General features: G+C 43.0%; 1 protein-coding gene across 3 annotated transcripts in view; it reads left to right on the plus strand.

Annotated features, from left to right (window-relative positions):
- ARHGAP22 (Rho GTPase activating protein 22) overlaps window positions 1–26,809 on the plus strand; it is a 115,999-nt gene that overhangs the window by 80,531 nt on the left and 8,659 nt on the right. For 2 of the 3 annotated variants that reach the window (XM_057370990.1, XM_057370991.1), the window contains exons 5-7: window positions 17,831–18,038; window positions 21,701–21,833; window positions 26,318–26,391. In XM_057370990.1, coding sequence (XP_057226973.1) covers window positions 17,831–18,038; window positions 21,701–21,833; window positions 26,318–26,391 — 415 coding nt within the window. Of the gene's footprint in view, window positions 1–13,190; window positions 13,483–17,830; window positions 18,039–21,700; window positions 21,834–26,317; window positions 26,392–26,809 lie in introns of those variants that run through there. The other variant, XM_057370992.1, reaches the window with a different exon arrangement.

A 26,809-nucleotide genomic window follows, 5' to 3' on the forward strand; every position in this document is an offset into this window, starting at 1 on the left:
TGAGGAAGAAGAGGGTCAGGTTGAGTGAACACCTGTAGGGTAATACAGCTGTTGACAATCCCTGTAGTTTAAATGAACAAAAAACCCAGACTTTCAGGGTTGATATTATACCACAATCTTTGAATTCTCAAGTCAGTAGATGAAATAGGAGTTGTTTTTGTGGTTTAGCATAGAAAAGGATTCCCAGATGTTTTCTTCTGAGTTCTGTCTTCTTCTGATGGTGACAGCAGCTACTGGCTTGGTACTGGACACTGCTTTGAGGTGACTTGTGTGCTACCAATGGAGTTCATGCAAATAGTTGTATCATGCACAGATAGCGGTGTCGACCTCTTTTGAGAGGTACAGATAAAAAAGTGCCAGATAAGGGTTAGGTAATACAATTACTGCTGTTGAAATGAAGTTATTAGTTTTCCTGTTTTGGTTTTTTTTTTTTTTTTACTGGGGTGTGTGTGTGTGTGTGTGTGTGTGTGTGTGTGTGACCTTGGTGCACTAAGAAGACTCAGTGTTTGTTAGTCACTTTTATCCTGGGTTTGTTTTTTAAGTGACTCTTGAAATCTGGAGTCTGAGTGTGGCAGCATTTGGTGTCTGGAGAGATACAATCTCTACTGATGCAATTTTTCCCAAGTCCTTCTTTCACTTAACAGAAAGGGTGTAGGTACAARTGTTAGCTAGTATTTGATCTGAGAGGTTGCATGTGATGCTTTTGTGCTGTGGGCAGWGCAAGCCCTCCTCACTAGTGGAAACTGGTCTACCATGATTTCTCCTCAAACATGAGTATGTGCTTGTTTTGCTTCCCTTCTGAATTCTAGTCCACAGTCAAGGTTCTTTCAGACTCTGAGCTCAGTGCTGGTCCTCCATCAGAAGTCTCAGAATCTCAGAGCTGGTATTTTTATGGCCGTTTGTAGTGGACATTATGGTGTGTATTTTATAGCTTTRCAATGTGCATTCAGGAAAGACTGTGAGGCGAAACGAGATATTCAGTCATGAAAATGTTGCGCTGTATAACAATAGCCATCTTTAGGACATGGTATTGTCAGCACTGCTGTTATCAGTCCAAATCTGGCTTCATGTTTTGCTTGTGTTTTGGCAGTCTCTTGAAGTAGTTTCAAAACAAGTACCTTTAGGTAAAATTAAAAATCATAATATTTTAAAAACAGAAACATGAGAATAGCAAAAACGTAGTGATAGATTTCCTTTTTTTTTGTTGTTTGTTTCTTTATAGGGCTAGTATTGTCCTAATAAATCGCCCAAGTTTCTTTACCTTTGAATTTCTCTGCAAAGCAGTCAGATAACATCTTGGTCTTTTCTTTAAATGAGGCAGAATCAATCTTACATTGATTCCAACAGCTGGAGTTTTATGAGGCACCAAAGACCATAAAATGAAATAATGAGGATGTGGAAGCAAGGCAGTAAAGGGGTGATTACAGCAGTGCAGGGRGAATATAGCAGCTTCTGTTTGTTGCTGTTTTCACCTACTGCAGASTTGATCTTGATCAGTCAGGAAAGGCTGCTTTGGTGGTTGGTGAGAGCTGGCTTAAACCCTGTGGAAGAGAAGCACTGCTGTTTGCAGAGTTGGAAAGAATTTCAGTTGTGTATCAATGTTTTCTCTATCCATGGATAAAAACTACCCAAGAACTTGGGTACATGCTGGGCAGTCAGTCTAGCCTGAGCTCAAATGCATTAGACTAAAGGTAAATTGACCACACCTGCATTGTAGTCCAAGCTTCAAGAGCAGATTCTCATGCTGTGGTCRCTTCTCTGAGCTGGTGAAGTGCCAGCTGCACTCAGGAATGATCTTCTACCACCCAGCAGCCAAGTGTTCCCACCACACTTCATTCTGCTGATCCTGGAGGTTATGAGCTGTGCAGTAGGAAATGACCTCACAGGAAAAAAAGAAACGAGGATTAGGTTGTGGGTCGGTTGGTTCCATGGCCCTGCTAACCAGGCAACTGCAACACCACGAGGACAGTGGGGAGACATGATGGCATGGAAGAGGGCAGGCTTGTTCATTCTGACTGCAACCCACACACAAACCGGATTAAAGGAACCAGGAATCTGCRTCCTCAGTTTCTTTGCACTTCACAAAGAATGTCAATAACTGGGAAACAATAATGATGTTCAAACTGTTGTTCCCAAATGTTTTTCAGCCAGGTTGGGAAAATGATAAAACCTACACCTTGTCCATCGTAATCAGAGCAGGACAGTTTCTCTTAGTGAAATTCCAGCTTAACTCCAATGTGGGAGGACAATAAACATAGTTGTCTCTGTTTTAATTGAATAACTTGAACTCTGCTTTTCCACCACCACTAATTTGAGAGTCAAGTCTTATCTATCAACACTTTTTAATATACTAAGCTAAAGGGAGGATTTAAAAAGCAAGCTTCATTATTAATATGCAAATATCCAGCTCTGGAGAAGGTTGATATGGTGTAAAAATGAATTAYGCCAAGATAAAAGGGGAGGCTTAACCACACTTTAATCTTTGCTGATGTATTGAAGAAACATAAATAAAAAAAGGTTGGTGATACCTTCTTACGTGTTGATGCGGGCACATGAACTGTGCTTAAAGGTGAAGAGCAAAGGCTTCTTAAAATAAAACTGAACACTCCCCAAAGCTGCTGAGGAACACAAATTACTAATAGAAGACACAGTCAGGTTTAAAAGCCATATGGAATGTGTTCTTTGAAATACACTTCAAATGTGGCCTTAAAATAAAATACTAGAGTTCCTAAGTCTTTTGAAGAAGAGCTGTATTGTTTATAGGGAAAATAATCTCTAACAAGTTTCCTTGAGTTTCAGGCTCCTGAATTCCTGAGTCTAGTACATCTCTTCCAGAGTAAAAGATTTTGTAAATTGAGATTTGAGAGTACTCTATACATTTTGATTGTCTTTAAGAAAGAAGTTTGTCACAGTGGTTTGATAAAACCAAGCTTTGGAGCACGTTCTGACAGGTGAATGATTGAAACTGTTTTCTATGATCCTTCTTACCTCTGAGACAGACAAATTTTACTCCAACTTTACTCCACTAAAAGCTTATCWGAAGAGTCTCTCTGTGTCCAACAGTCATGCTGTTCAGCAGCTACTCTTTAATGTGAAGTGCTTGTAGCAGTGCCACAGCTCTAAATCAAAGGGTTTGTGGCCACTGGCTTGGGTGAGAGTGACCTTGCCATTGCCCTSCAAGGTTGGATGCATTGAAAGTGTTTGGTGTAGTTGGAGGAGAGAGGACTTGCTCTGTACATGTGTGGTGGTGCTGTACTTCTACTCTGAGGAGGTTYAGCCACTCCAAGGAAATGCCTTTTCATGTGCCCACCTCTCAGCTGGCATGCCTTCCTCATTTTTGTCTTGCACCAGCTGTAAAACACAGTTTGTCTAGCATTGAATTTCTGGCCACAAGATTAAAAACCTGGGCTTTTTGGTGCCTGAGTTGAATGCCAAGTGGCATAACTCTCTCACAGCTCAGCCCACAGCCGGCACGGCATGGGGACAGAAGCATTCTGTGTTAATCTTGATTTATGTTTGTGTTTGTTTTCTTCTGTTYACATATTCTGCCTTGCCATGAGCAGTTCCTCGCTTCTCTGCCAGAAATACATGTCTCAGCCCCTTTCTTTCTCCATTACTTTATCCTAATTTCTCCTCTTCATCCCAAGCTTTCATCAGTTACTTGTGATGGAGGTGGGGTGAAGCAGTTGGAAGGGATGTGYTTCCCTTAGGCAAACATGGAGAGCTTTACCCTGTGACAAAGTAATCGTGTTGCAAGAATAGTTTCTCTACTCAGGAGGAATAGTGGCTGTTAGAATGGTGGGGTCTGAAGAAGTGTCCACTAAGGAAGGTGTTCTACTGTCATTAACTCCAGACTTCTTTCCCAGATAGATAAACCATGATGTGTGGATTTTTTCTTCTTGTGCCAGCAAACAGTGCAGAGAATGTTTTGTTTTGTTTGGTTTGGTTTTGTTTTTTTTTTTTGGGGAACCAGGGCCCTGTGCATGTATTTCTTGTATTAGGAAAGAAGTGCAAAATGTGAGACAAGTGTCTGAGGTGTAACTTAATTCCTGCCTCAATGTCCTTATAGGTAATGGAAGACTAACCCTCTATAGGTCTGATTAGGGATCCTGCTTTAGATGAGTAAGTATCTTGGAGATAACATCTGCATGAGAGCAAACATGGCTCTTTTGAAGRGTCAGATATTGATATTAGATACATGTCCACCAGGATGCCAAACTATTTAGGAGCAAGGATATTGCATTTAAGTTTTGGGAGTCCTGAGTTTTAATTTTTCCACTGGTAAGATGGGAATTTTCCAGTGTGAGCATCATAAACACAGAGCCATATCAGTGAATTTAAGATGCTAAGATACCACAGTAATGAAGAGGAGGAGGGAGGTGGCTTCTGTTAACTGGGTGAGGAGGAGCCCCTTCAGGAGGGGTCAGGGTGGACTTGACTTGTGCAGGCTCCCTGGGGTGTGTAGGGAGTGGTGCTGGGTGTTTGTTGTGCCTGATACCTGCTGTTATCTCTGCACAGAGATAGCTGGCGCCTGAGGCAGCTTATCGGTGTTTGCTCTTGCTGTTGTCTAATGCTGGGAGATGGGCCCAGCCAAGGGAAGAGGAAGAGAAAGATGATKGGGATTATGAGGTCAAGTATCTGCCCAGGACTAGGGGATGCCTGAGTTATCTGAGAGGAGGTGCTGGTTAGCCTTGCCCCGGGCAAAAGTGTCACAAGCAGATCGTGCATCTCTAGATAGAGAAACTAAGATGCAGTAACTAAAGTAAGCTGGGAGTGCATCTTGCTGCTAGAGCTGTTTACAACTGAGAATGTTTTAAGATCTGTTCCTGAGACTTAAGTTTTTGGGGTTTTTTTTCCCTGTCAGAAATCTGGGGCTTCTGTTACTGCTTTATGACCAACATATTTTACCATCATGTCACAGCCTTGAGGGAAAGGCAGTTGTCCTCATTTTTTGTTCAGGAGGAATCTGAAGTATTGAGCAATCACATKACTTGCCTGAGGTGACAATGACTATCTGGAAAAGAACCACTCTGATGGCATCATTCTGCAAGGCAAACGGGAAGATTACAACCATGGACCTTGACCATAGGAATATGTTTGGAAGAATGCCATGGCATATGATCCTGGAGAGAAGAGGGAACCAGGAGATCTTACTGATTTTCAAGGGTTGCTTCCCTCAAACTCAAGAACAGTCCTCTTCCTTGTGGAGGAAACCAAGCAAAGGTGGTAGAGGTTTGCATGGATGAACCAGGTGCTTGTGACAAAGCTCATTAGCTTGAAATGGAAGCATGGAGGAAGTGGAAGCAGGGACAGGTGACCTAAGAGGAGGAATACAGAGAAATTCCAGATCATTCCTAGGAAGACTAAAGGATGTCTGGAGTTGAATCTGGTAAGGGATGTGAAGGGCAATGCTGGCATCAGTAATGTTCAACAGCTTTGTTAATGTCCTGGATAATGGGACAGAGTACACCCTCAGCAAGCCTGCAGATGACATTGGGAGGACTGATYGGTGTATCAGATGATTGTGTCATCATTTAGAGGGGTCTGAACAGGCGGATGAAAGGATTGAACAGGAACCCCCTGAAGTCCCGCACCTGCAGATGATGAGTGCAGGCAACAGCCACATGAAGAGCTGACCAGCTGGGAAGGATCTTTGCAGAGAAGCACCTGGGATGCTCTTGGACAAGTTGAACATGAGCCAGCAATGCACCCTTGTGGCCAGCAAATTCCTGGGCTGCTTTTCCTGGGAAGAGCATTGCCAACAGGTTCAGGGAGGTGAGCCTTCACCTCAGCACTAGTTATTTCATGCTTGGAGTGCTTTGTCCCATTCTGGTCTGCCTGGGACAAGAAGACCATGGGATTACTGGAGTGAGTCAAGTGAAAGACCACTGAAATGATTAAAAGATTGTGGCAATTAAAATGCTAAGAGAAGCTGAGGAGGCTGTANAGTCCGATTATCACAAACCTCCTGGCAGAACACAAAACACAGCTTCTTCTACATCAAAACTTCGTGGGGGGAGCAAACCTCTTCTCTATTTCTCGGCTTCATAATCAAAACAGTCCAGTCCTCAAAAGGCCAGGGTTTTTTTCTCTCACAGCAAGGTCGCTTTACTTCTCTATACAGGTCTCTCTCTCAATATGATGGGAAAAGTCTTTTTTTCAAGAACAACTTATCTCCTCCAGCTTGTCCGAGAACCACAGCMAGGGCACAGCTTCTCCTTACTGTTCTATGATCTTGAGGTGTCTCCATTTTTTCTTCTTACATCTCCTCACCCTCCTGCTCTGTTTCTTTCCAGTGCAAGATACTAAAACTACATGCTATCAGTTAACCTAAACATGGCGGCCGCAACTATCTTGTTATGAATTCTTTCTTAAATACTACAAAATACGTCATCACAGAGGTGTAACTATCCTGTGTAATTGGCCCAGGCCTGATGGTCAGCCTGTCCATCAACCTYAGAACCAATGATGGGTTGGCTCTGAAACACAGGCAGGGGGCAGGCCTCCCTTTGCTGGAGAAGAAGAAGAAGAAGGAGACACCCCTAGGACTTCTCACAGCAGCCATCTTTGTGGTTTCTTGGTCCCCATCCCCCACCACCAAAAATTGGACCAAGCAAAACCATGACACTGGAGTGAGTCAAGTGAAAGACCACTGAAATGATTAAARGATTGTGGCAATTAAAATGCTAAGAGAAGCTGAGGAGGCTGTAGTTGTTTAGCCTAAGGAAGGGAAGGTTCAGTGTGGTTCTTAGCAAGGTTGATTGATACATAGTCTGTAGAAATATTTGATGGAAGGGCCCAAAACTAAAATCAAAACTTAAGCATGTCAAACTGTTCCACAGTGATTTTTAAGGATCTTACCTTTAGAAGTCAGATCCTGCTCCCCTGCCCTTTGCATTTATTTCACCTCTAAAGCTGCTGGCTCAAGGCTTTCAGTGGCATTCAGTACTAGTGCCCAGGCTGGTCTGGGCTCTGAGTGGAGACCATGCAGTAGCTGGGTCATCCCAGGGCAGAAATGGGTATTCTCAGAGTGCTGTGTCAGGGCTCCTCACAGGGAAGCCCCCACTACTCATTTCAAGAGCCCCAGGCAGCAGCTTGAGTTGTGCCCTGCAATGCTATCCCCAGCTGTCACTGACAGCCCAGCTCCAGTGGCTTCTGAGGGATGGTGCGGTTACGCATCAGGGGAGTGAATTTCTACTGCTTTATCTGTTACCATGGACAGTCTGGAGCATCAAAGAGCAGGAAACCCAAGCTGGATGGAGGATGACAGGCAGCCTCTCAGTGCCTCTGTTCAACCAGATAGCAGATARAGGAAAACTACAAACAAGTCACCTCTGTAACATTTGCATGTGAGCAGGGTAAAGCTTTTCATGGGATTTGCTTGATGGAACTTCTTCTTAGTCAGAAAATAGTGATTTGATGAAATGACACATCACATGGGTATGTTTTCATTTCCATGAAACTTGTACTAGGAAAGTTTTTTGAGCTCAGGGTAGAATTTTTAATAAAAGCTTTGCTCTGAAATTATCTAGTATTCCAGAAGTTGTATGAGCAATTAAGATATACAATCTGTCTGAAGCCCATTCCTCAAAAAAAAAAAATTACTTTGAAAAGGTCCTGGGAAAAAGAGAAGATTGCATGAAGGGCTGGTGGATAAAATGACACATCTAAGGAGAATTTCAACAGTTGCACAGTCATGAGGTTTGCACCAAGAAAAAAAATGTGTTTCATGCAGTGCACAATTGAATTGTGAAACTCATTGTCAYAAGATGCAGAAATAAAAAGATTCAATAAATAGATGTGTTCATAGAAGTCTGCCTGGGCAATGAAAGAAATGTTTCTGGAAGTAGTCACTGGCTTAATATGCCCATTTTGCAAAGAGCAGTTAAGCTTTAGATAAAATACGATGGGGCTTGTGTTTGCTTTCCTCTTCTCTTCWGCTACTAAGTGCCATGGAGAGCTGACTGTGGCTGTGCATTTGTTATTTTGCTGGTGGCTGCTGCCTGTAGCACAGAGTCTGACCAGTGCCACCCCTACACTGGTGGTTTCTTAGTGAGACTATTCCTGTAATCATGAAATTCACGCTTGACATTTGAAAGCTGWCAGTCTTTAAAACTCTGGTGGTTCTCACTGCGCGCCCTGGCAGTGTATTAATGGGACAAACATGTTCCTGTGGTGTTTCTCAGCTTGCAGGCAAGTATTTTAATTTCTGTGTATTAGTYCTTTGATGAATGTTATGAGAATATGTGATTACTGAATGAAAGGGAATGGTAGCCTGCTCCTTGCAAGTTGCAATTTTAACCATTTAGGAGTTGAGAAGAAATAAAGTCACCCTCTCTCTTCCTGTTTTCTTTCTAGTGTTACCCTTCTCTCATCTGCAGTTGCTCCTTTTTTCTTCTCCTTCATCATCATGTAATTTCCCCTTCATCCTTCTGAGTTGCAGGGTGGAGAATGGAGCATKCAGCTCTTTAGCACTTCTGGAAGTGTTCTTGAAAGGCCAGCAAATTTACTCAAGTGTTTTACCTATTTTACAAGTAGGAGCTAAATGCTGCCCCTTCCCCAAGCATAGCTGGTCAGGTTCTGCTGTTGCTGGAACTTAGATGATGACCTTACTGCTTCGGTGGTGAAGCTGTAAGTTGGTGAGGACTTTGGCTGGACAGTGGAGGATAAATATATGGGAATCATGTAACAGATTTTCAGCATTAGATGAGTTTGAGAATGCAACAAAGTGAAACGATATACAATTTACCTGCCAGTGAGTTTTATAGGTGAAGTTTAGAGACTGGCAGAGGTATTCATGATAAAGTGTGATTTGGATAAACATCTCTGTGTTCAGCCTGCATCTCAATGAATAATTGTGCTTAGGTTATCAACCCCKGGATGTAGAAAAGATCCAGGCAGTAAGCTTGTTTGGCTTTCTGAATGGATAAAAGTGCCTAATGTGCTAAATGTTGGCTGTACGTCTAGATCACAGTCCCTGCCAGGTTCCTGGATGGCCAGAAATCCAGGTGAATAGTTCTATTCTGTACTAGAGGTTTCAGATTCCATGATCCTTTCATTGGAATCCACAGATGGAATTCTCATCAATCTCTAGTRATGGCACTGGTGGCAACAATTACACTATGTTGTAACTATTTTTTTCTTCACAGCACTCAGAATTTTTGTAAAGCTTTTCTGWACAGTGGGGGCCTCAACAAGCAGCACCACTTAAAAGAGATGACCTGTTGATCAGGTGCTTTCTACAGATGTAGCTTCAGATAATTGTATGGAAGCTGTCTTTTAAATATAGAAATGAATGCAAGAGTCAATAGGTAAAAATTCTGTAAAATATTATCCTWGTTTGTGGGGAAAAAGAAGTTGTCCAGGGCACTTTGGTCAAGATTCMTGGTTACTGAAAGGCATATTTTACTGCTCTTGTGTTTTGTTCTCTAACTACTCTTGCCTTTGTTTAGAGAGAAATAGAGCAATAAACACAGGGGGTTGGCTCTGGATTCAGAATGCTGTGGTTAAGTGATGTTTAGGTCTGTTTATCATCTTTTCTCTGTAAGCACAGTTGAGATCTAAATTTGGAGCATAAACTGGTCAGTCCCTCACAGGATAATTTAGTGCTGCTAGTCAGTTCCTTTCCTGGAATATTATAGAGAGATGGGAAGATATAATACACAGGTTAAGGAGAATCTACAGTGGTAGAAAGGTGAGCATAGCTATTTGCTAATCTTTAACCCAGAGTGAACTGTTTTATCAGTCAGTAAACAAAAGGCTGTTTATCCTCAAAAGATTTAATTTCACCAGCAAAGGTTGAGACCCCAGCCCGGAGCAGATAAGGGGTGTGGGGCCATCATTTTGCTCAGAGAAGGATCTGACCAAAGTGTTTGGAGAGGGAGGAAATGGGAAGAGAAATTTTCTGTATAGGAGGCATTAGTGCTGAAGTTTTTCCTGCCAGGTTCARCTCTGTGACTGATCACCTCTAGCTACTTAACTGCCAGCTTTCAGCAGATAAAAGATGTTCAAGTGCCCGGGTTTACCTGGGTTAAAACCTGGGTTGAACCTGTRCAAGGTTCAGCCTTCTTGAAAAGTAGTAACTTTAATTATGGTTCTAACTTTGACACTAGGCCATTGCTGTACCAATAGAGCAATTTCCTAGATCTCAGCTCCCTCAGATCTGCTGAGGGAGCTGAGATATACCTGTATATTAGCTAATCCTCTAAGCCAGCATCTAAAAATACATGCACCCCATGGGCACTTACTAGAGCAGTGCAAGCCAACAAGTTTGCTTACAGTCAGAGATGAGGAGAAATACTTTGAGTTCATGCAGGTTCACCATTCCTGTCTGTTGCAACCAGATTCAGGACTGAATTTCACCTGAGTTCGATGCCAAGCCTGAAAGATGTCTGGATTTTCAGAGGTTGTGTGARCTGTAGTGAACTTTCAGCCAATCTTGAGGCTTGTAGTGATGTGTATAGGCAGGATGYTTTCTACCTGTTGTGATACCTGCAGCAAAGTAACTGCAGTGGTGCTAGCTCATGAGAGCAGTGCTAGGACTCTCCCTGCAATGACACTGGGAAAGAAAATGCCTAAAGTTCCCCAGCAGCAAGTTCATGGGAGATGTAATGCCTAAGCAATTTTATAAACTTAAGTTGTGTTTCAGAAAATGAGAGCTGCTAAGTGGTAGACTTTTCTGCAGTTAAACAACTTCATACCAGTGGGGAAAGAGGGAGTTCAGTCTCCATTACCACTTCTCTCCTTGGCACATGTGTGTGGGGAGATCTCCAGATGAAAATTTTGATGCAATGTGGCAAATTCTTTGCATTTTGTTGCTATTCTTGCAGTATCGAGTATACTTCTGGAGTCTGCAGCTCCTCCAATTCAGTGATTATGTGTGAATCTTAGATTTCATTTTTGACAGATGTGGTTAACAGAGAAAGCAGAATCCAAGTGTGATGTGGAAATTCAAAACACAGAAGAAAAGTTATATATATATGGATATACCTTGTGATTTCTATTCCAGTCTCATCATATTCCATAGTCCAAGTCAAGAATTTTGGCACCGTGTTTTTAAAAGGATTGTGAGTTTCATTTAAGAAGTTGGGTGGTACTTGTGGAGTATGTGGAGTGTTACTGTCACAGGACACCCAGAGGTGCAGAGCTACCTTGTGCAGGGATCAACACTGAAGCAGCACTGAAGCAGCTGCCATTGTCTGCTGTAGTTACGATGCTTGTGTGAGCAAACATCTGCTCCAGCTTTTTTCTCTCACCAGAGAGCTGTGTTTGCCCTTTGGAGAAGAGTTTGCATCAGCTTCACCATCTCATAGCATTGTAAGGTTTGCTGAAGTCTAATGCTTTGAATCGTGCTGTGTACATGGCCACAGAGTGGCTGTGAATTTCACAGGTTAGTTATACTTTGAGTATAACAATATCCATGTTAAACAGCAGGAGTTTCTATTTCATTGGCTACCTCCTTGTTCCTGTATTTTGAGAGATGGAAAACAGAAATGGAAAAGCGAATGGAAGAATAAAAGTTTGCATTTCCTGTCTCCTGTGCTCCCATCCCAAACACCAGGTCCTAGGCTCTGTAATGTTTTCAGCAGATGTGACACATTTTGAGGTATTATTCTAGGAAATAGTGCCAGAATTTCTGGTGGTGTCTCAGCCATTTGAAAAAAGATTGTTCCTGCTCACGAGTTAGCATTGTGGGCAGGCTCTTCCTAACCTGCAGCCTGCTGTGTTCACCACAAGGAAAGAGACAATAATAAAACAGTGAAGAATACTCAGGACCTCATTTGTACCTTTGGTTTAAAGATTTCCATCACTTTCTAAATATTGTGTAGTATGCTTTAAATACTGTCTAGAGTATTCACTGGGCTTCTGGTGTCTAGCTGTGCAGTGCTGTGCTGCTCAGGATATACCTTAAATACCTATGGAATACTTTACTATCCTTCCAGTCATAGAATATTTTGATTTGGTAAGGACCCACTAGGATCACCAAACTCCCAGCTTCTGGTCCTGCCTTGGAATCACACCATGTTCAAGAACTGGAGATTTTGATCCTCATACTGCCTTCAGTTATGGTGAGAGGCATTCTTTTCTTCARGAGCTTTTGGTCAAAACAGAGAATATAGAGAAGTTTGTTGTGGGACAACACTGTCACTGTCTAGAATCTCAGCTTGTCTGCTGGATCGGTATGTTCTGGAATGTGTGTGTTTAGACCTGGCCACAATGTTGCTAAGAAAGGGGTGGGCCACTAAGTTCAGGTGAGTGTGTTCTACATAGTGACCACAGATATTTTAATAGCTAGCAGATGAGCAGCTGCAGACAGAACTTTTTGTTGGGGTTTTTTTTTTTTTTTTTTTGGGGGGGGGGGGGGGGATTTTTTTTTTTCCCTGCAGAGGAAAAAAAAGTTAGCTTATACTGATAAAATTACCCAGGAGCTTGGTGCAAGGGTTTTGGGTGATGGCTGCTGCAGATCTGCAGTCACATGAGTGCATTTTGTGAATGAGACGGAGGCCTGACCTCTGTGTAACTGCGCAGGGCATTGCATGGTAAGCATTTTTGTTAATGACAGCTTCTTACCCTGAGAGCAGGAGCTGAGGGGAGGGAGTGAATGTTTTCCTGCAAATGAAGTGGCTGGATATTGGTTCACATGTAAGGAGTTRTAGTCCCTTCCCCTACCAGTTATTCAGCTGAGCTATTAATTCAGGCAATTTCTCTGTAAAGAGCTAAAGGAGAGGCTGCAAGTGCCAAAAAACCTGCACAGGAGTGTAAGTTTTMCTGAGCTTTGTGAAACTTTCCAACGTGTCCCAGAGCTGTTGAGGTACTCTCAGAGCATGCTGAGGCTACTGTGGGGAAATGTTMCCCTCCAAAGCCAGGTTTCTGTTTCTGGTGCTTTGCAAGCAGATGAGAGGCCAGACCAGGGCACCAGGTTGCTTGCAGCACAGCAATATTGCCTGTATCAGGAAGGATCCACAGTGTGGCATGCAGACGGCAACTGTTGCTCAGCTTTTCCAGCTATCTAGAATAGATCTGACAAGCAATTAGAGCATGAATATATTACAGAGCCGATGGGGGATGCCTTTGTTAAAACTTGTGACCCATACTTAGCGGCTGTTTACATTGGCGGCTGCTTCGAGGGTGGGCAAGACCCTACCTGCCTGTCTTTCTCCTCTCTCCTTCCCTGTGCGGAGCGAGCCGGGGAGCTCTGCATCTCATTGGATATTTCAAATGCTTTCTGCACAAGTCATAATTAATGCCGAGTTGTGGAGCTAGGACCAGATGTGCTGCCGAGATTATCTCCCAGGGCAGATCGGCTGCTCTCTGCTCTGTAGCACTGGGTGAATGGAAAGCTGCCAGTGCTGGGACTCAGAATGTGTCTGATGCCTGAAGTCAGGACTTTCTTTCTCTGCCGCTCCTGCTGTCTGACACTGCCTGGTTTCTGCTTGAAGCTCAGCGCCTGTCATGTAGCGGAGTGCTGCACAAGAACAAGAGGTATGAGATGATTTTCCACAGTTTAGATTTGTTATGGTTTTCTTTTCCTAGAGGAAAAGCAGATACTTGAGTGTAACCTTAGACAGAGGCTGGGAATCTGAAATAGGAGCTGACTTTACAAAGGGGGAAGGAGTGGAAAGGACRCAGTCTATGGCCAAAAATGCTACTGGGTGCCAAGCTAGTATGTGAAGATAATTCTGTGGAGAGGTGTTTCTCTTTGTGTATACACAGTGTATTTAAATTGATGTATGTGGATAAGAGCAATCAGCTTCTACTATATGGACACTACTCTTTCTGGGAACGGGGTCAGAAAACATCAAGTTCTACCTCAGTGTGACTCTGAGCAAGTTATTTCATCAATTTTTCTTGATTCCTAATTGTCTGTTGCTTCCTTTCTTTTCCTTTGTTCTTGCATTCTTTGGCTGGCTGGATTGTTTAGTTGTTCAGGATTATCTTTTTTAGGTACATATGGCTCCTACCATGAAACTCCTTTTTCTGTTGCTGCTGCAGTAATTCACGTAGTGTGTGCTTGGGTGGGCTAGGGGAGGGGAAACAAGTTCAAGATTTGTGTGTGTTTTGTGCTGTGGAAGCATATGCATTTCTGAATGCCTGCCCGTGATTTTTTCTCATTGCTTTCATGTGTGAGAGGGACAGRTAAATGTGAACTTCAGCTTGAAAGTGGGAAGGTAAAAGCAGGCACTTACCTGTGCAGGTGAGCACGTACACAATCTCTCTATCCGTAAACTGCGTGTCTGTGAGGCACCACATGCATGCGCGGGTGTATGTACTGTTGTGAGCAGCATCCAGGTGTAAGCCTGATTATCTTCCCACACATCTTTTAACGTGTGTGTAATAAGCTGTACATACAGCTGACGTAGGTGTGCCTGGACTTTTCACACTTTAAGCAGATGCCGGGTCCTTAGTCTTCCCCATGAAGAAAACCCACTCCAAAACTGACTTTATCTCTGTCTTTAGTTTATTTTGGTTGAAATCAGAGCCTCTGATGAGGAAAAAAATGTAGCAGGGAGCATATATTTTCCTGCCCACTGCATGTCTGGACAGCATAGCTGAATGTATAGGCTTTGTATGCCTGGAGCTGGTGGGAGAGCTATTCAGGCCAGGACAGAGAGTCTGTCTGTGTCTTAGTCAGTACATCATTCCTGGCTCGCTTTTTCCACACAGAGTCACCTAAATCTATAAAGAACAGAAGCGGCTTGTTGCAAGTGGAGGAAAGAAATTCTGTAGCACTGCTAGGCCATTTTTTTAGTATCTCTTGAATCTTTGTGAGATTAAGGATGTGGTTCCAGGCATGCTGGAATTTTTTYCTGCTTTGAAACCAAACAAAAGGGCCTAGCTATAGATAAGGGTATGACAAGGAAGGTTAACCCTTAGGTTGCTGGTAAGCTTTTGGCTTTATTTCCAGCTTAACTCTGTCTGGAATGTGACTGGATGGTGCTGTCTGCTCTTCTTTAGAATGAAGAAAAAGGCTTTAATGTCTTCCAGTGGGATCATCAGATGGAGTGAAGCGCTGCCAAGTTCAGTCTGAGCTGCAGGGCCCAGTGATTAAAAACAGGCCCATGCCTTGAGGAGCCGGCGGATGAGGCTGTGTGTGACTGGCTCCACATTGCTTCTCCTTGGAAGGCAGGGCAGTCCCTGTCCAAACCAGAGATGTTGTCAGATCCTGGTRGTTTCAGGGACATTTTACCACATCACTTTCACAAGCTCAGAGACCTGGCGGAAATGAGATGAGTGATACCGAGCCAGCAGGACACCCGTTTCCCAGTTTGCCTTGTGTAGCCCTGGGAGACTGAAGTAGGCACATCTGCTGCTCTGAGTCTCAAAGYAGATCACCCTTCTATCTCTGTTATTTTAGCACACATTGCTTAATCTCTGTGTCAGTGGTCTCTATTTGACTGTAGTCAACTTGTCACGAGAAGTCACTCACAGGCAGATTGCACCTACAGATAGCTACTGCTGCTGTGATCCAAGCTGATTGTGAAGGCAAGGAATGATGTTGCCTGAAATGAATTAGAAATGTTGCTGAGCACAGACCAGTCAAGGCTGGGGAAAAGTAGACAGAGCTCCAGTGGAGATTATGCATACAGTTGTTCTGTGTGTGTCTGACACTGCCTTTGTCCTTGATCTAAGTGCAGAACGTCAGAACATGAGTTTAGAGAAGAACATGGTATATGTGCTTTACACCTGGGGAATACACAGCATTTATTTCTTTCCCAGAGTTTTCTCTAGACAAACCCTTAGGAAACAGATTCAGCAAGTAGGGATTTGAGACAAGAGAGCTGCTATTGCTCTGATATCTGCTCCATCCTGACCTCCCTGAACCTGTATCTGTTGCACCTAGAAAAGTGAACATGGCTCATTTTAAGGAAATAGATATGCCCCATCATGACAGCAGGGATTACTTGATGAGATTACAAAGCAATGTGTGCAAAAGCRGAAAGAGATTCCCTATCCTAGAACCTGACTTCAGAGACACCCAACTCAGTGAAAATTTAAAGAGATTAGAAATGAGAACTAGTAAAACCTTTACTCTGCAATAAATCCAATATATACAGTGGTAAAGATAAGTTACTCCCATGCTTCAGGGCATACCCTCCTGCCAGGATGAGGGAATTTCCTYTGAGACTTTTCGTGGCCCTCCGGCATTGATACTGTAATGCAGTTGTGTAGGCTGTGGTGTAAGGGAAGTTTCTGTCTTCTGACGTATAATAGGCAGGGAAAGGAAATTTGGCATCAGGATCCTTCTTGCAGTTTTCATTCAGTGAGCTAAAACTGATTGTGGGAGGTTTGTTTCACTGAGGATTCAGCAGGGTTGAACTGGATATAGCAAGGAGGTATGGTTTGTCATGGTGTCTCCTATGAAGAACAGGGAGCAATGGTTAGGAAACTTCTACTAGCAGTTATCAGCCTCTCATGAATGCAACACTGAAAAGAAAAAAAARTTGAATACATGATCACTAGCAGGGGAAAGTAAGTAAAGGCTTCAGAAACTACCAAATTCCCTGGCCTGGTATGAGCACATATGTGCAAGTATTAAACACTGCTTCTGGCTATTGGCTGTGAAACAGTGTGACTCCAGTATTGCATGCTCCTTTTTTTTCAGACCTGCAGGTTTAACTGAGTGCTGAATGAATGATCTAAAGATCATCATCTGTAGAAAACGGTTGCTTTGAGAAATCCCTGAACAGAATTTCCTATCTGCTCTGGTCTGGTGTTACTTGAAATTCTGGGAGTAGATTCTGAAATTCTGGGAGTATATTCTGGGATTCCTTCACTTACTGAATTTTTATTCCCAAAACATTATTAACTTGGATACTATTCTCCCTAACTCCACCAAACATTGTAGGGTGCTAGAATTAGAGTTTCAGAATACAACTCAGTGGCAGTCCTTTTAGATGGAGCAGTCTCCTAGTGGTAGGGATTGGGCTAAGACATCTGGCTCTTCCTGAGCTCAGCCTGAGCCCCTTCTGTGTTGTCGAAAGATCTGATGCCAGGAGTGGCTGGTATTCAACAGCCAGTATTGGCCAGGAACTCCATGCTCTCCAAAGAGACAGTGCTTCATATTTAATGATATGTGTCTACAGTAGATCTGACTAAAAATTAACCTAGGCCAGACTAGTTTTAGAGAATGGGGCATTTCTGGTATTTTCAAGATGCAAGTGCAGCATGCACTTTTTAGTAGGAAAGGCAATGGATTTTGCATGCATTCTACTGTCTGGGTTTATTTTTTTTTTAATTTTCGTTCAGCAAGTTTAATTAAAGGAAAAAGAAATGGTCTCCCAGGATGGTGGACAATTCTCACAATATCCAGCTCTAATGTTGGCAACTGTACTCTGTTGTGTTAGCAATCCCCTCCTACTGGGATTGCTGCCTGTTGGGGCAGCCAGCTGCCAACTATGGGAGGGCAGCTGTGTGACAGCCCAAGCAGTGGGTGCAGGCAGGAAGGAAATGTGTCACATAAAATCAATGTAGCCTTTGTTTTGGTCTTCTTGGGGTGGAAGATGCAATGAAAGTATAATTACTTAATTCAAATATAGCGGAGACATGGGTAGCCATAAACATAACCTTAAACCCACCTTCCTTGTGTATGATATATAAACCAGCTTAGGTCAGAGCATAGTTTGAAGCACTGTTAAGCAGAAAGAAAAAKATATTCATCATGTAATTCTTGTTTTTAAAAGTAGATTTATTCTTCAGAGTCTGTTATAAACTGGACCTTCACACAGGCAGCCCCCTCCATGTGAAAGTTTCCCACCTTGTGTGTCCCAAGCAGTAGCTCAGGAAGAGTTTAAGCTGACACCCAGATGTCTCTCTTGCTCTCTGCTGTCAGGGATCTTTGGACAGCGCTTGGAGGACACCGTACAGTCCGAGCGGAAGTATGGCCAGCGCTTGGCCCCACTGCTGGTGGAACAGTGTGTGGATTTTATTCGGGAGCGAGGTCTTACAGAGGAGGGGCTCTTTCGGATGCCTGGACAAGCCAACCTTGTCAAAGATCTGCAAGATTCTTTTGATTGTGGAGAGAAACCCCTTTTTGACAGGTGAGTCACCAAATTCAGGCTGGTGTACCTGTGACATGTAAAATCTTCCAGGAATGTCTGTGCAGTGGCAATCCTAGCTTACATTGTTCTTTCCACACCATCATTCTCTCTGTTGAAAGTGCCGATGGAGCTTYCTCCTGCATGATGTTGGGTGTGGAGGCCTTTGTTCAGTGGAGGAGCAGAGCTCATTGATCTGTATGGGACTTCTCCAGTATTTCAGTTTAAGCAAATGTTGAATGAAAAGCATTGCTAGATTTGGGTGCAGCAAACTTAGCAGTTTTCTCTGGGTGAGATCCCATCATAGAAATGGGTATGACAGAGGTGAGCTAGGTGATGTRCTGCTTTCACATGTTGCATTCAACCAGCAGATCTGCCTGGGGCAATATCTTGACTCTTCCTTTGTCACCTGCTTTCAGAATAGTCACCGCCATCTCACATGTCTTCCCTGGCTGCTATGCCAGAGGCTGATTTGTAGATGCTCAGATTAATATCAGTTCCCTTGGGAAGAGTGTCAGCCCTGTCTCTGAGCACTCCATCCAAGGGCAGCAAGGAAAGGGGCAGCTCCCAGCTGTGCTATCTCTACATTGGCCCTGGCAGTCAGATGATCAGAAAGGTGGGTGCTGAAAGGGCCCTTACCTGTAACTAACATTTCCTCCACTCTGTCACAGGTGCATCCTGTCTGGAGTGAAGGTCAGTATTGTGCAAATAGGGCTTGACCCCAACAGAGACCTTGAATTTCAGAGATATTTGGATCCAAGGGCATTGTGTAGCTCTGGTGTAAACTCTATCACAGGTCAGGTCTGGGATCTTGTCTTGGAGACCTGGCACCATTTCTCGCTGTACCTCCCAGCCCCATTTTTCCAGGTGATGCAGGTGGCATCTGGTGTGTTACCAGCACAGGAACCTTAGGGGATCGCTTCCCCTGGATCTGCAGCCAGTCTCAACGTTGCCAATACCTTCCCTGCCTACCACTGCAGGAAGAGCTAGCACTCTCTCCTGTGTGGGCAGAAACAGTGTTTGGTCTCATCTTGGGAAGKATATCTTCAGAGTTTGTTTGGAACATTCTTCTAATTCTTCCCTTCCCTCAGCTTCCCAGACCACCCATCCTCCTTTCTTTGATTCATAACCACAAACAGTATTTGCTCCCTAAATGGAAGTGTCAAACATTTAGAAATATTTTCATGAAGAAAGTAAGTTTGAAATCATCAAATTGTCTCACTTAATCTTCTCTTAAACAAAACCTTTGTATTTTTAACTGAATATCTGGGTGTTCTAGTTCMGAATTAGAATTATCTTAATTTGGTACTTATGCATTATCTTAATTCAGTGCTCATGCTTATATTCTGGAACAGGAGTATCTACAGAAGGAATGAACTAGGGACAGTTTCAATTTCGTGTTTCACCTTAGCTTTATCTGTACGAACTTCACTATTACGAAGATAAACCAAGCCTCCACACAGCATTTTTAAAGCAAAATAGCATTGTAGAATGGTTTGGATTGGAAGGGATCTGAAAGTTCATCTTATTGCAGTCCCCAGCCATGGGTAGGGACACCTTCCACTGGACCAGGTTGTTCACAGCCCATTCAGCTTTGAACACTTCCACGGGTGGATCATTTACAGCTTCTCTGGGCAACCTGTTCCAGTGCCTTACCACCTCAGRCACAGAAAGCACCTTTATTTCCATAGGCATTTGCACTGGCTAAATAGATSAGTGCCAAGTCTCCCCTTTTTTACAGAGGTGCTAGGGACCTCCAGGAAGGAGCACCTGCCTTTCGGGTAAGTCAGTGCGTAATATGGTAACTGAAGGTTCAGTACAGAATTAAAGGAAGCAAGCCTGGAGTGCCTGAGTGGTGGACAGTTAAGGATCCCGCAGTTACTGCCTTTTGCTCTTTCCACCATGTCCACATGTATACATACAGTCTAACTYGTGTATTTGTAGTCACAGACAGCAGCAAGGGAGAGGCAGTTCCATTCTGCCTAAGTGAAATGCTTCTCCTCCTAACAGCCATMATTTTCTCTGTGCATAACTAAAACTTACCTATGTATGGCCTGGAGCACCTAGGCAGCAGAAGTGTGAAGTCCTTATGCTTYTTTCCAAATCAGGTGCAGTGAAAGGAATATCCTTTCTTATTTTCCAGCTGCAGTCTGTGCTTTTAGATGTCTTTTGCAACTACAGKGATGTCCCAGGTGCTTTCAGCCTGCCAGCCCCATGGTGGATCAGACCTTTGTGATGACTGATAATTTAAATGTTTMTTTTTAAAAGGCTTTATTTTCCAATTTGGGTTTTTAGTGCATATGAATAATCTTATGAAAGGCCAGGTGTTGCTGTTTTGGAACCACCTGTAGTAGTCTGCTCCTGTTGCACTTTGATGCCACTGAAAGTCTGGCTGGATTTCACATGGCATTGTGGATGGAACAGTTACTGTGGCCAGAGGCCCTGAAGCTCTGTTCTGGCCTCTGCTTCTCAGTGATAGTCGGATCCACCATCCACGCCTGAAACTCCACACCAGAGGAAAAGAAAAGAGCTAGGGTACTGATCTAATTTGTAAAACATTGTAATCGACTTAAGAAGACCACTGCGCGAAATTGGTATTATCAAATATGATGGAGCTGTTTAAGAGGAATACCATTAGCAGGATTAGTAGTAAGTGGTGACAGTTTCCTGTTGTAATTTTAGAAGTTTTGTTCTAGCTGTGTGCTCAAAAAAAAAAAAAAAAAAAAAAAAAAAAAAAAAGATACAAAGTAGAAGAGATTCAGCTTTTGGCAAGAAGTTTTGAAGCTCTCTTGCCCAATGTTTACCAACGTGTTTTTCTCAGAATTCTTTAAAGACTCTCAGGTCAATGGTGGATAGGGAGGACTATCTGTTTAGACTTTGGAGAACCAAAACCTTTGTGGAGGTCATYTGCAATGTTTAACAACATTGTACAACAGCAAACTTGGAATGAGGGAGAGGTATCACCATGCACCAAAAGCTGGATAGCTGGGAAGAGAAGAGCAGGTGTGTCATCATGGGGTCTGATACCTCAAACCCAGCTTTAAAGCAAAGGAGAAAGAAGARGAAAAAGAAGCTCCTGGATTGGGAGGGAAAGTAAAAGSTTTTGTAACAGATGGGGTAAGAAATTCCAGATGCCACAAGCCAGGCAGCCATACCAAAGGCCAATAGAGGACCTGGAAGAAATACAACTTCCTCCATTTTTTCTGAATGATTGGTCAGGCCCCTTGGGAGCCTGGCCYGTCAGATGTGTGTGTGTGCTGGCTGGGGAGAGTATCAGGAAGGATCAGTGAGAGGCTCAGAGRTTATGGAATCAGGATGCAGAGCTCTGTTGTCAGTGCTGTGTGATTACTGTACACTTGCCTGGACTATTGCTCACATTCCTGGTCCACACTGGCAGAGGAACCACAGTGCCCCCCTACCTTGAGCAGTATCATGGGCATACCCCTTGCACTGCCTGTGTTGCCTGAGGTGCATTTCTGTCTTGACAAAATGGAGATTTTCCTTGTTCCCAGGCAGACTCTCTTGCCCAGTACAAATGACCGCGGAAGAGCTTCCTTCCATGTGCCTACTTTGTCCCTATCCCTAAGAGGGACCTTGATGCACCCCCAGTGAAAGGCATCAGGTAGTTTGGGTTTCTAAATTTCCTTCCCTCTTCTCTGTTGCAGCAACACAGATGTTCACACTGTGGCGTCCCTCCTGAAGCTTTACCTTCGAGAGCTGCCAGAGCCTGTCATCCCCTTTGCCAAATACGAAGACTTTCTTTCTTGTGGACAGCTACTCTCAAAAGATGAGGGAGAGGTCAGTGATCCTTCTAATCTGCCTCCTCAGTGGATGTTCCCAAGATTCAATGTAGTACAGGTTTTTTTCTCATCACTCTTCAAACTTGATTTAAATCAATTGAAGTCTCTGGGAACCTTTTCCTGAATTTTCCTGAAGCTGTGAATTGGGTGCTGTTATCACAGGCTACTGCTTAAAAGAAGTCAGTCTTGTAGCCTAGTGCTTCTTTCTTCTGAGCAAAGCTGTTGTGTAGCATACTTAGCAAGAGATACAAGGTAGGCAGAAATCTGGGTTTCTTTCTCAGCCTTGCTGTTCACTCACTAACAAGCTGTGTGGAGTCAYTCCCTTTTTCTGTGTTTTCTATTTCATGTATCAGAACAGTATATTCTCCTTCCCAAAGATTTTGGTGGACAAGACCTTGATCAGTGCAATGGTCTTTGCATTTCTTAGAGAAAAGGCACTACCAGAAGGCAGGCTATGATATTATCCCAAAACTGGGGTCGGGGCTGGGGGGAATAATGCTATGAATACTTTGCCAGAACCTTCTTACGATGTTCTTCTCTTTGGTTTCCAGGCAAGGGAAAGGGCTGACAAAAACCATCAAGTCTGAGGCAGTCATGGAACAGGATAATTTACGATATATTTTTTATTGATCTGTTTCATCCATATTGTTGTTCTTGTGGTCATCCTGTAGCCCTTCACAGACTGAAAAGGCACCTTAGGTCTGGTGCCACCTTCTAGTAGAGAAATTTAAAGAAGCTGCAAGGGCTGTAACTTGTGCCTTGTCTTTACTAAAGAAGCAAAGGYCTAAGGGCTTGTAAGTTGTGGTCCACAGTTCTGTCCCTTCTCTGTGTGTGGTCTCATCTTCGTCTCTGGTGGGATTTGTAAGAACTGTTCGTCACTGTGTGTCTGGGGTTCACCTTCAGTTCAAGGGGCAGAAGGCTCTGTGGAGATTGTCCTYCATGATGTTGCATGCATCAAATGTACCATATGTGACAAAATAAGTTCTAATGCTTTAAAGGCAAGTTTACTACTCTCTGCATTCAAATGRTGTAACCTCCAGTCAACTGTGAGAGAAGATTTCTGTGCATGACACAGCATGTTATCACACGTGGATATGCATTTGCATTCTGGACACAGCCATACCAGGGTGCCAGTGCACTAGTGTTGTATTTTAGTAGGTAGAGGTGTGTGTCTACTGCCTCCAAAACTTGCTCATTTTCTGTCTTATCCTCAGTGAACTCAGGCATCTCTGCAGGATGCTGTGTTACAGACCCCACAGCRGTTATTTCACAAGAAACAGCAGCATTTCTAAGGCAGTAGAGCTGGTTTCATTTTGGTCATCAGATGTGCAGGCTGGGAAGTTTTGGATCCATTAAGCACTATTGCACAAGAATAGAGACACTGCCAAATTGGGCAGACATAATTGTACATCACTGCTCAGCTTATTAAMTGTGTTTGCCTGATTTTGCCTGCACAGGCTTCAGCAGTTGGAAGCAACATCTGTGTGAGCAAGGTCAGACTCAAATGACTTGCAAAGCAGAATTCTCTTTAGATTAGAAAGGCAGTGGGGAGCACTAGGTAGCCAAAATGCACACTTTCAAAACAGAGCACTGCTCGTAGCACAGGGTTGTTTTGTTAAGGTGCTGTTGTCAACATCAGCAATTTTGGTTTTGTTGGGGAAATCTGGAACCTCAACGTGGGCTGTTTACCGTTTTGGAAAGGAAGGTGGAGTGCACACAGCAGGGGTGGAAAGGCTGTACGTGCACAGTAGCACGTGGAGCAGAACGCAGCACAAAGTCATACCTAGCCTGTGGGGCCTGACTCGCCTCCCACATGGAAAATCCCCCTGCTCAGAAACTTGGTTTCATTGAAACCTTGGTTTTTAACACATAATGGTCAGCAGGGAGTTTAAAATGTTTTATTTTGTAGAAGTATTTCGAAACAAAATGTAATCATAGTGGTTTAATTTGAGGTACTATTTTCTTYTAATTTTTTGCTTGAAAGTTTTTGACTCGATACAATTTTCTTTAGTTTTGTATGGTCACCCTCACCCCACACCCAAAATAATCAGAATTTCTTAAGGCAAAAGAGCCCTTTGGATAAAATTGTTGTCTGCTACAATGTGACCGTGATAGGAATTATTACAGTGATTATTAACCTGGCCTAATTCAAGTACTGCCCTAAGTTTTATTCAAATTGCTTTTCATCTTCACTCTGCACCCAGCTCATCTCTGGTGTTTGAATGCCAACAAGGACATAACGAGACCTTGGGTGGTGCTGAGGTCTCCTGAGAGCTGAGTGCTGAGAGCTGAGGTATTTCAGCAGGACTGACTGCAGCATTAAAAAATATTTTATTCTGATCCCAGCTGATTGGGATCAGGGTTTGAAAATTAAAAACAATGTTAGAGCAAGAGAGATCTTCAAAAGTCTRAAAACTCACTTGAGTCTGAGCTGACTTGACATGGTAGTATTTTAGCCCTCACTAATACCTGTACTCTAGAGATACACAGAGCAGTTCAGTAGATAGAACACAAGCTTTGAGCATTTTTTAAAGAGGCATCTGAATTTTTTATGAACTCTAAAGTGTTGCTAGTTTTCCAGCCAAATTAGAAGCTCCAAACTGGTGTTGATATGTTACACACATTGCAAAATCCTTGGGCTTGGGATCATTTATTGGAAAGCAGCATTTTTAAGGAGGTAAAGAGTTATTACTGCAAAATCCCAGTRTGAGTGATAATACAGTGCTTCTCTTGCTTGCTGGGCTGCAGCCATAGGCAATGCTCAGTGCTGCTGCAGAGATTTCAAGCTCACGTGTTCCTCTGGGCTGTCATTGTGATGTTCCTTGGCTATGTTGGTCAGGCCTTGGTGAGGACAAATCTATGATAAATAGATAAATGAGCTTATAAATGCTGCAGTAGGGGAGAGAGCTTTTTTTTTTTTTTTTACCGGGCAGATGTTTGTATTGTGATGAATATAAAGATACTCTCTGTTCAATACCATGCCTGGGATTCCTTGTGAAAAAGCATAGACTATAAATTTTCAGAACCCTTTTTTTCTTTCAGGTACCATCTTGTACCTTATTTCCTGCTGTTCACAGCTGCCTGAGTTCCAAAGYTTCCTCTTACATCTAGTGGAGCCGATGGCATTTTAATTCAGAGCACTTGAAATACAGGACCAAATATACCATCCTGATTTCCCTATTTGAAATAAATTGGGTTACAGAGCAAAGTTCAAGAGGGAATTAGATCTGTTAGCTCACCTGTTTCTGGTTCAAGCTTGTCACTTGAAAGCTGGTTGACCTGAACAACTGACCTTAACCTTCACATCAGTAGCAGCTGTCCTTCATTGAAAAATTTTTAGAAGTTTGAAAAAGAGGATTGAGATTTTCAGAAGAGACTGGCCTTTTATTGGTGTCGCCATTAAATCAGCATAGTGTTTAAGATGATGAATTATAAAGGGATTAGTGCTTTTAAGAATTTCAAGTTTCAGGTTTTTATTAGAGAACATTTTTTGTGCTGGGTATACAGAATAAAAAAATACCTATATATTTAAGGTAATAAGGAGGAAGGCAGGAGTAGTGACTGGTCTCTGAATCTTTCTGACTTAGCTGGAACAGAGAACTCAGGAAGACATTGCAAGAGCTTGGCCAACACAATTCCCTTCCTAACAGTCCTTAAAAATTGATTGAGAGTTTGAAATGGATGTTCAACTGCACTTCTTTGGAACCAGTTACTTCTGGAATTTCTCTATCATTAGTTAGCAGCTATCACTCTTCCTTAAGTTGTTTTGGTATCTGTTTTTCTACAAAATGTTTAGTTGTCTCCAAAAATAAGCAAATCTCCAGGGCAACAGCAGCATTGACAGGAACAAGCAAATGATACATGGGATTGTGGCAGGACAATAGCCTCCTGASTCAGAGGTTTTCATTAGATGATTGAAGTAGCTTCAGGGGTTTAAGTCATTCCTTCAGCTGATGTCTCATATTTTAATGTAAAGACAGAAATKTTGTGAGGAAGTATGTCCCAAGTCAGAATAACTGCAAATGGAAGTATGTCATTAAAAAGGAGGCAGTTGAATTGGGCTCATTTAGCTTTTTTTTTAAGAAAAAACTTTCCTCTGTTCTGCTGAGCATTACTGCAGTGTATTAACACTGCACTCAATGCCTCCAAGTTTCAAACAGGCTGCAAAGGCTGGTACACTGATACCTRTGCCAGTGGGCAGCCTTTGGAGGCTGGCAGACCTCACCAATTGAAGACTTCTGTACCAGCCATTAAAGTTTACAGGAGGATTTCCACTGAGAACTGAATTGAGTTCTGGACATTGGGGTTTTGGTATGGCACAACACACTGGATGACACCTTCTAAAGCAAAGCCTCTTCATGTTATCATCTGTTGTTCAGCATTTGGCTATGGAAAGAGGACTTTGTAGTACTGAAGGAAAGTCACGTCTGCTTTGCTGCATTTACATTAATAGCTCTGCTTCTTGCTTTTCCTGTCCCTCAGGGTACCCAGGAACTGGTTAAACAGGTGAAGAATTTGCCCCAAGCCAAYTACAACCTCCTCAAATACATATGCAAGTAAGTGAAATTAATTAACACTTGGAAAAGTCTCTAAGTTTTGTGAGGCTGTATTCTATGCAAATAATATACTCTGAAAGTATGAATATTCAAAAATCCTGAAGTGTAAGTTACTGCACCTATTAAACACGTGGAGGTGAATGCAGCCTGCCTGAAGGAAGCTCTTRGTTTATCCAAGAGGATCAGCCAAGCAAATTGCTGTCACCCACAGTCTTGGCAGCAGGTGTGAATGATACTAATATATTATATTGTTTATTTCAGAAGCACCTACAGACCACTAAAGATAGACACTTAGTCCAGATACTGCACGCTTGGAAGATTTATGAAGCTGAGTAGCAGATGCAGTCAGAATAGCCAGTCTGGCATCTGCTCTGGTTTGGAAGTGGGGTTAGGAGTGGCTTCCTCTTGGATTACCAGG

The sequence above is a fragment of the Malurus melanocephalus genome, unplaced genomic scaffold (assembly GCF_030028575.1).
Source record: "Malurus melanocephalus ecotype Western Australia unplaced genomic scaffold, MMel_1.1 scaffold_137, whole genome shotgun sequence".
Classification (NCBI taxonomy): domain Eukaryota; kingdom Metazoa; phylum Chordata; class Aves; order Passeriformes; family Maluridae; genus Malurus; species Malurus melanocephalus.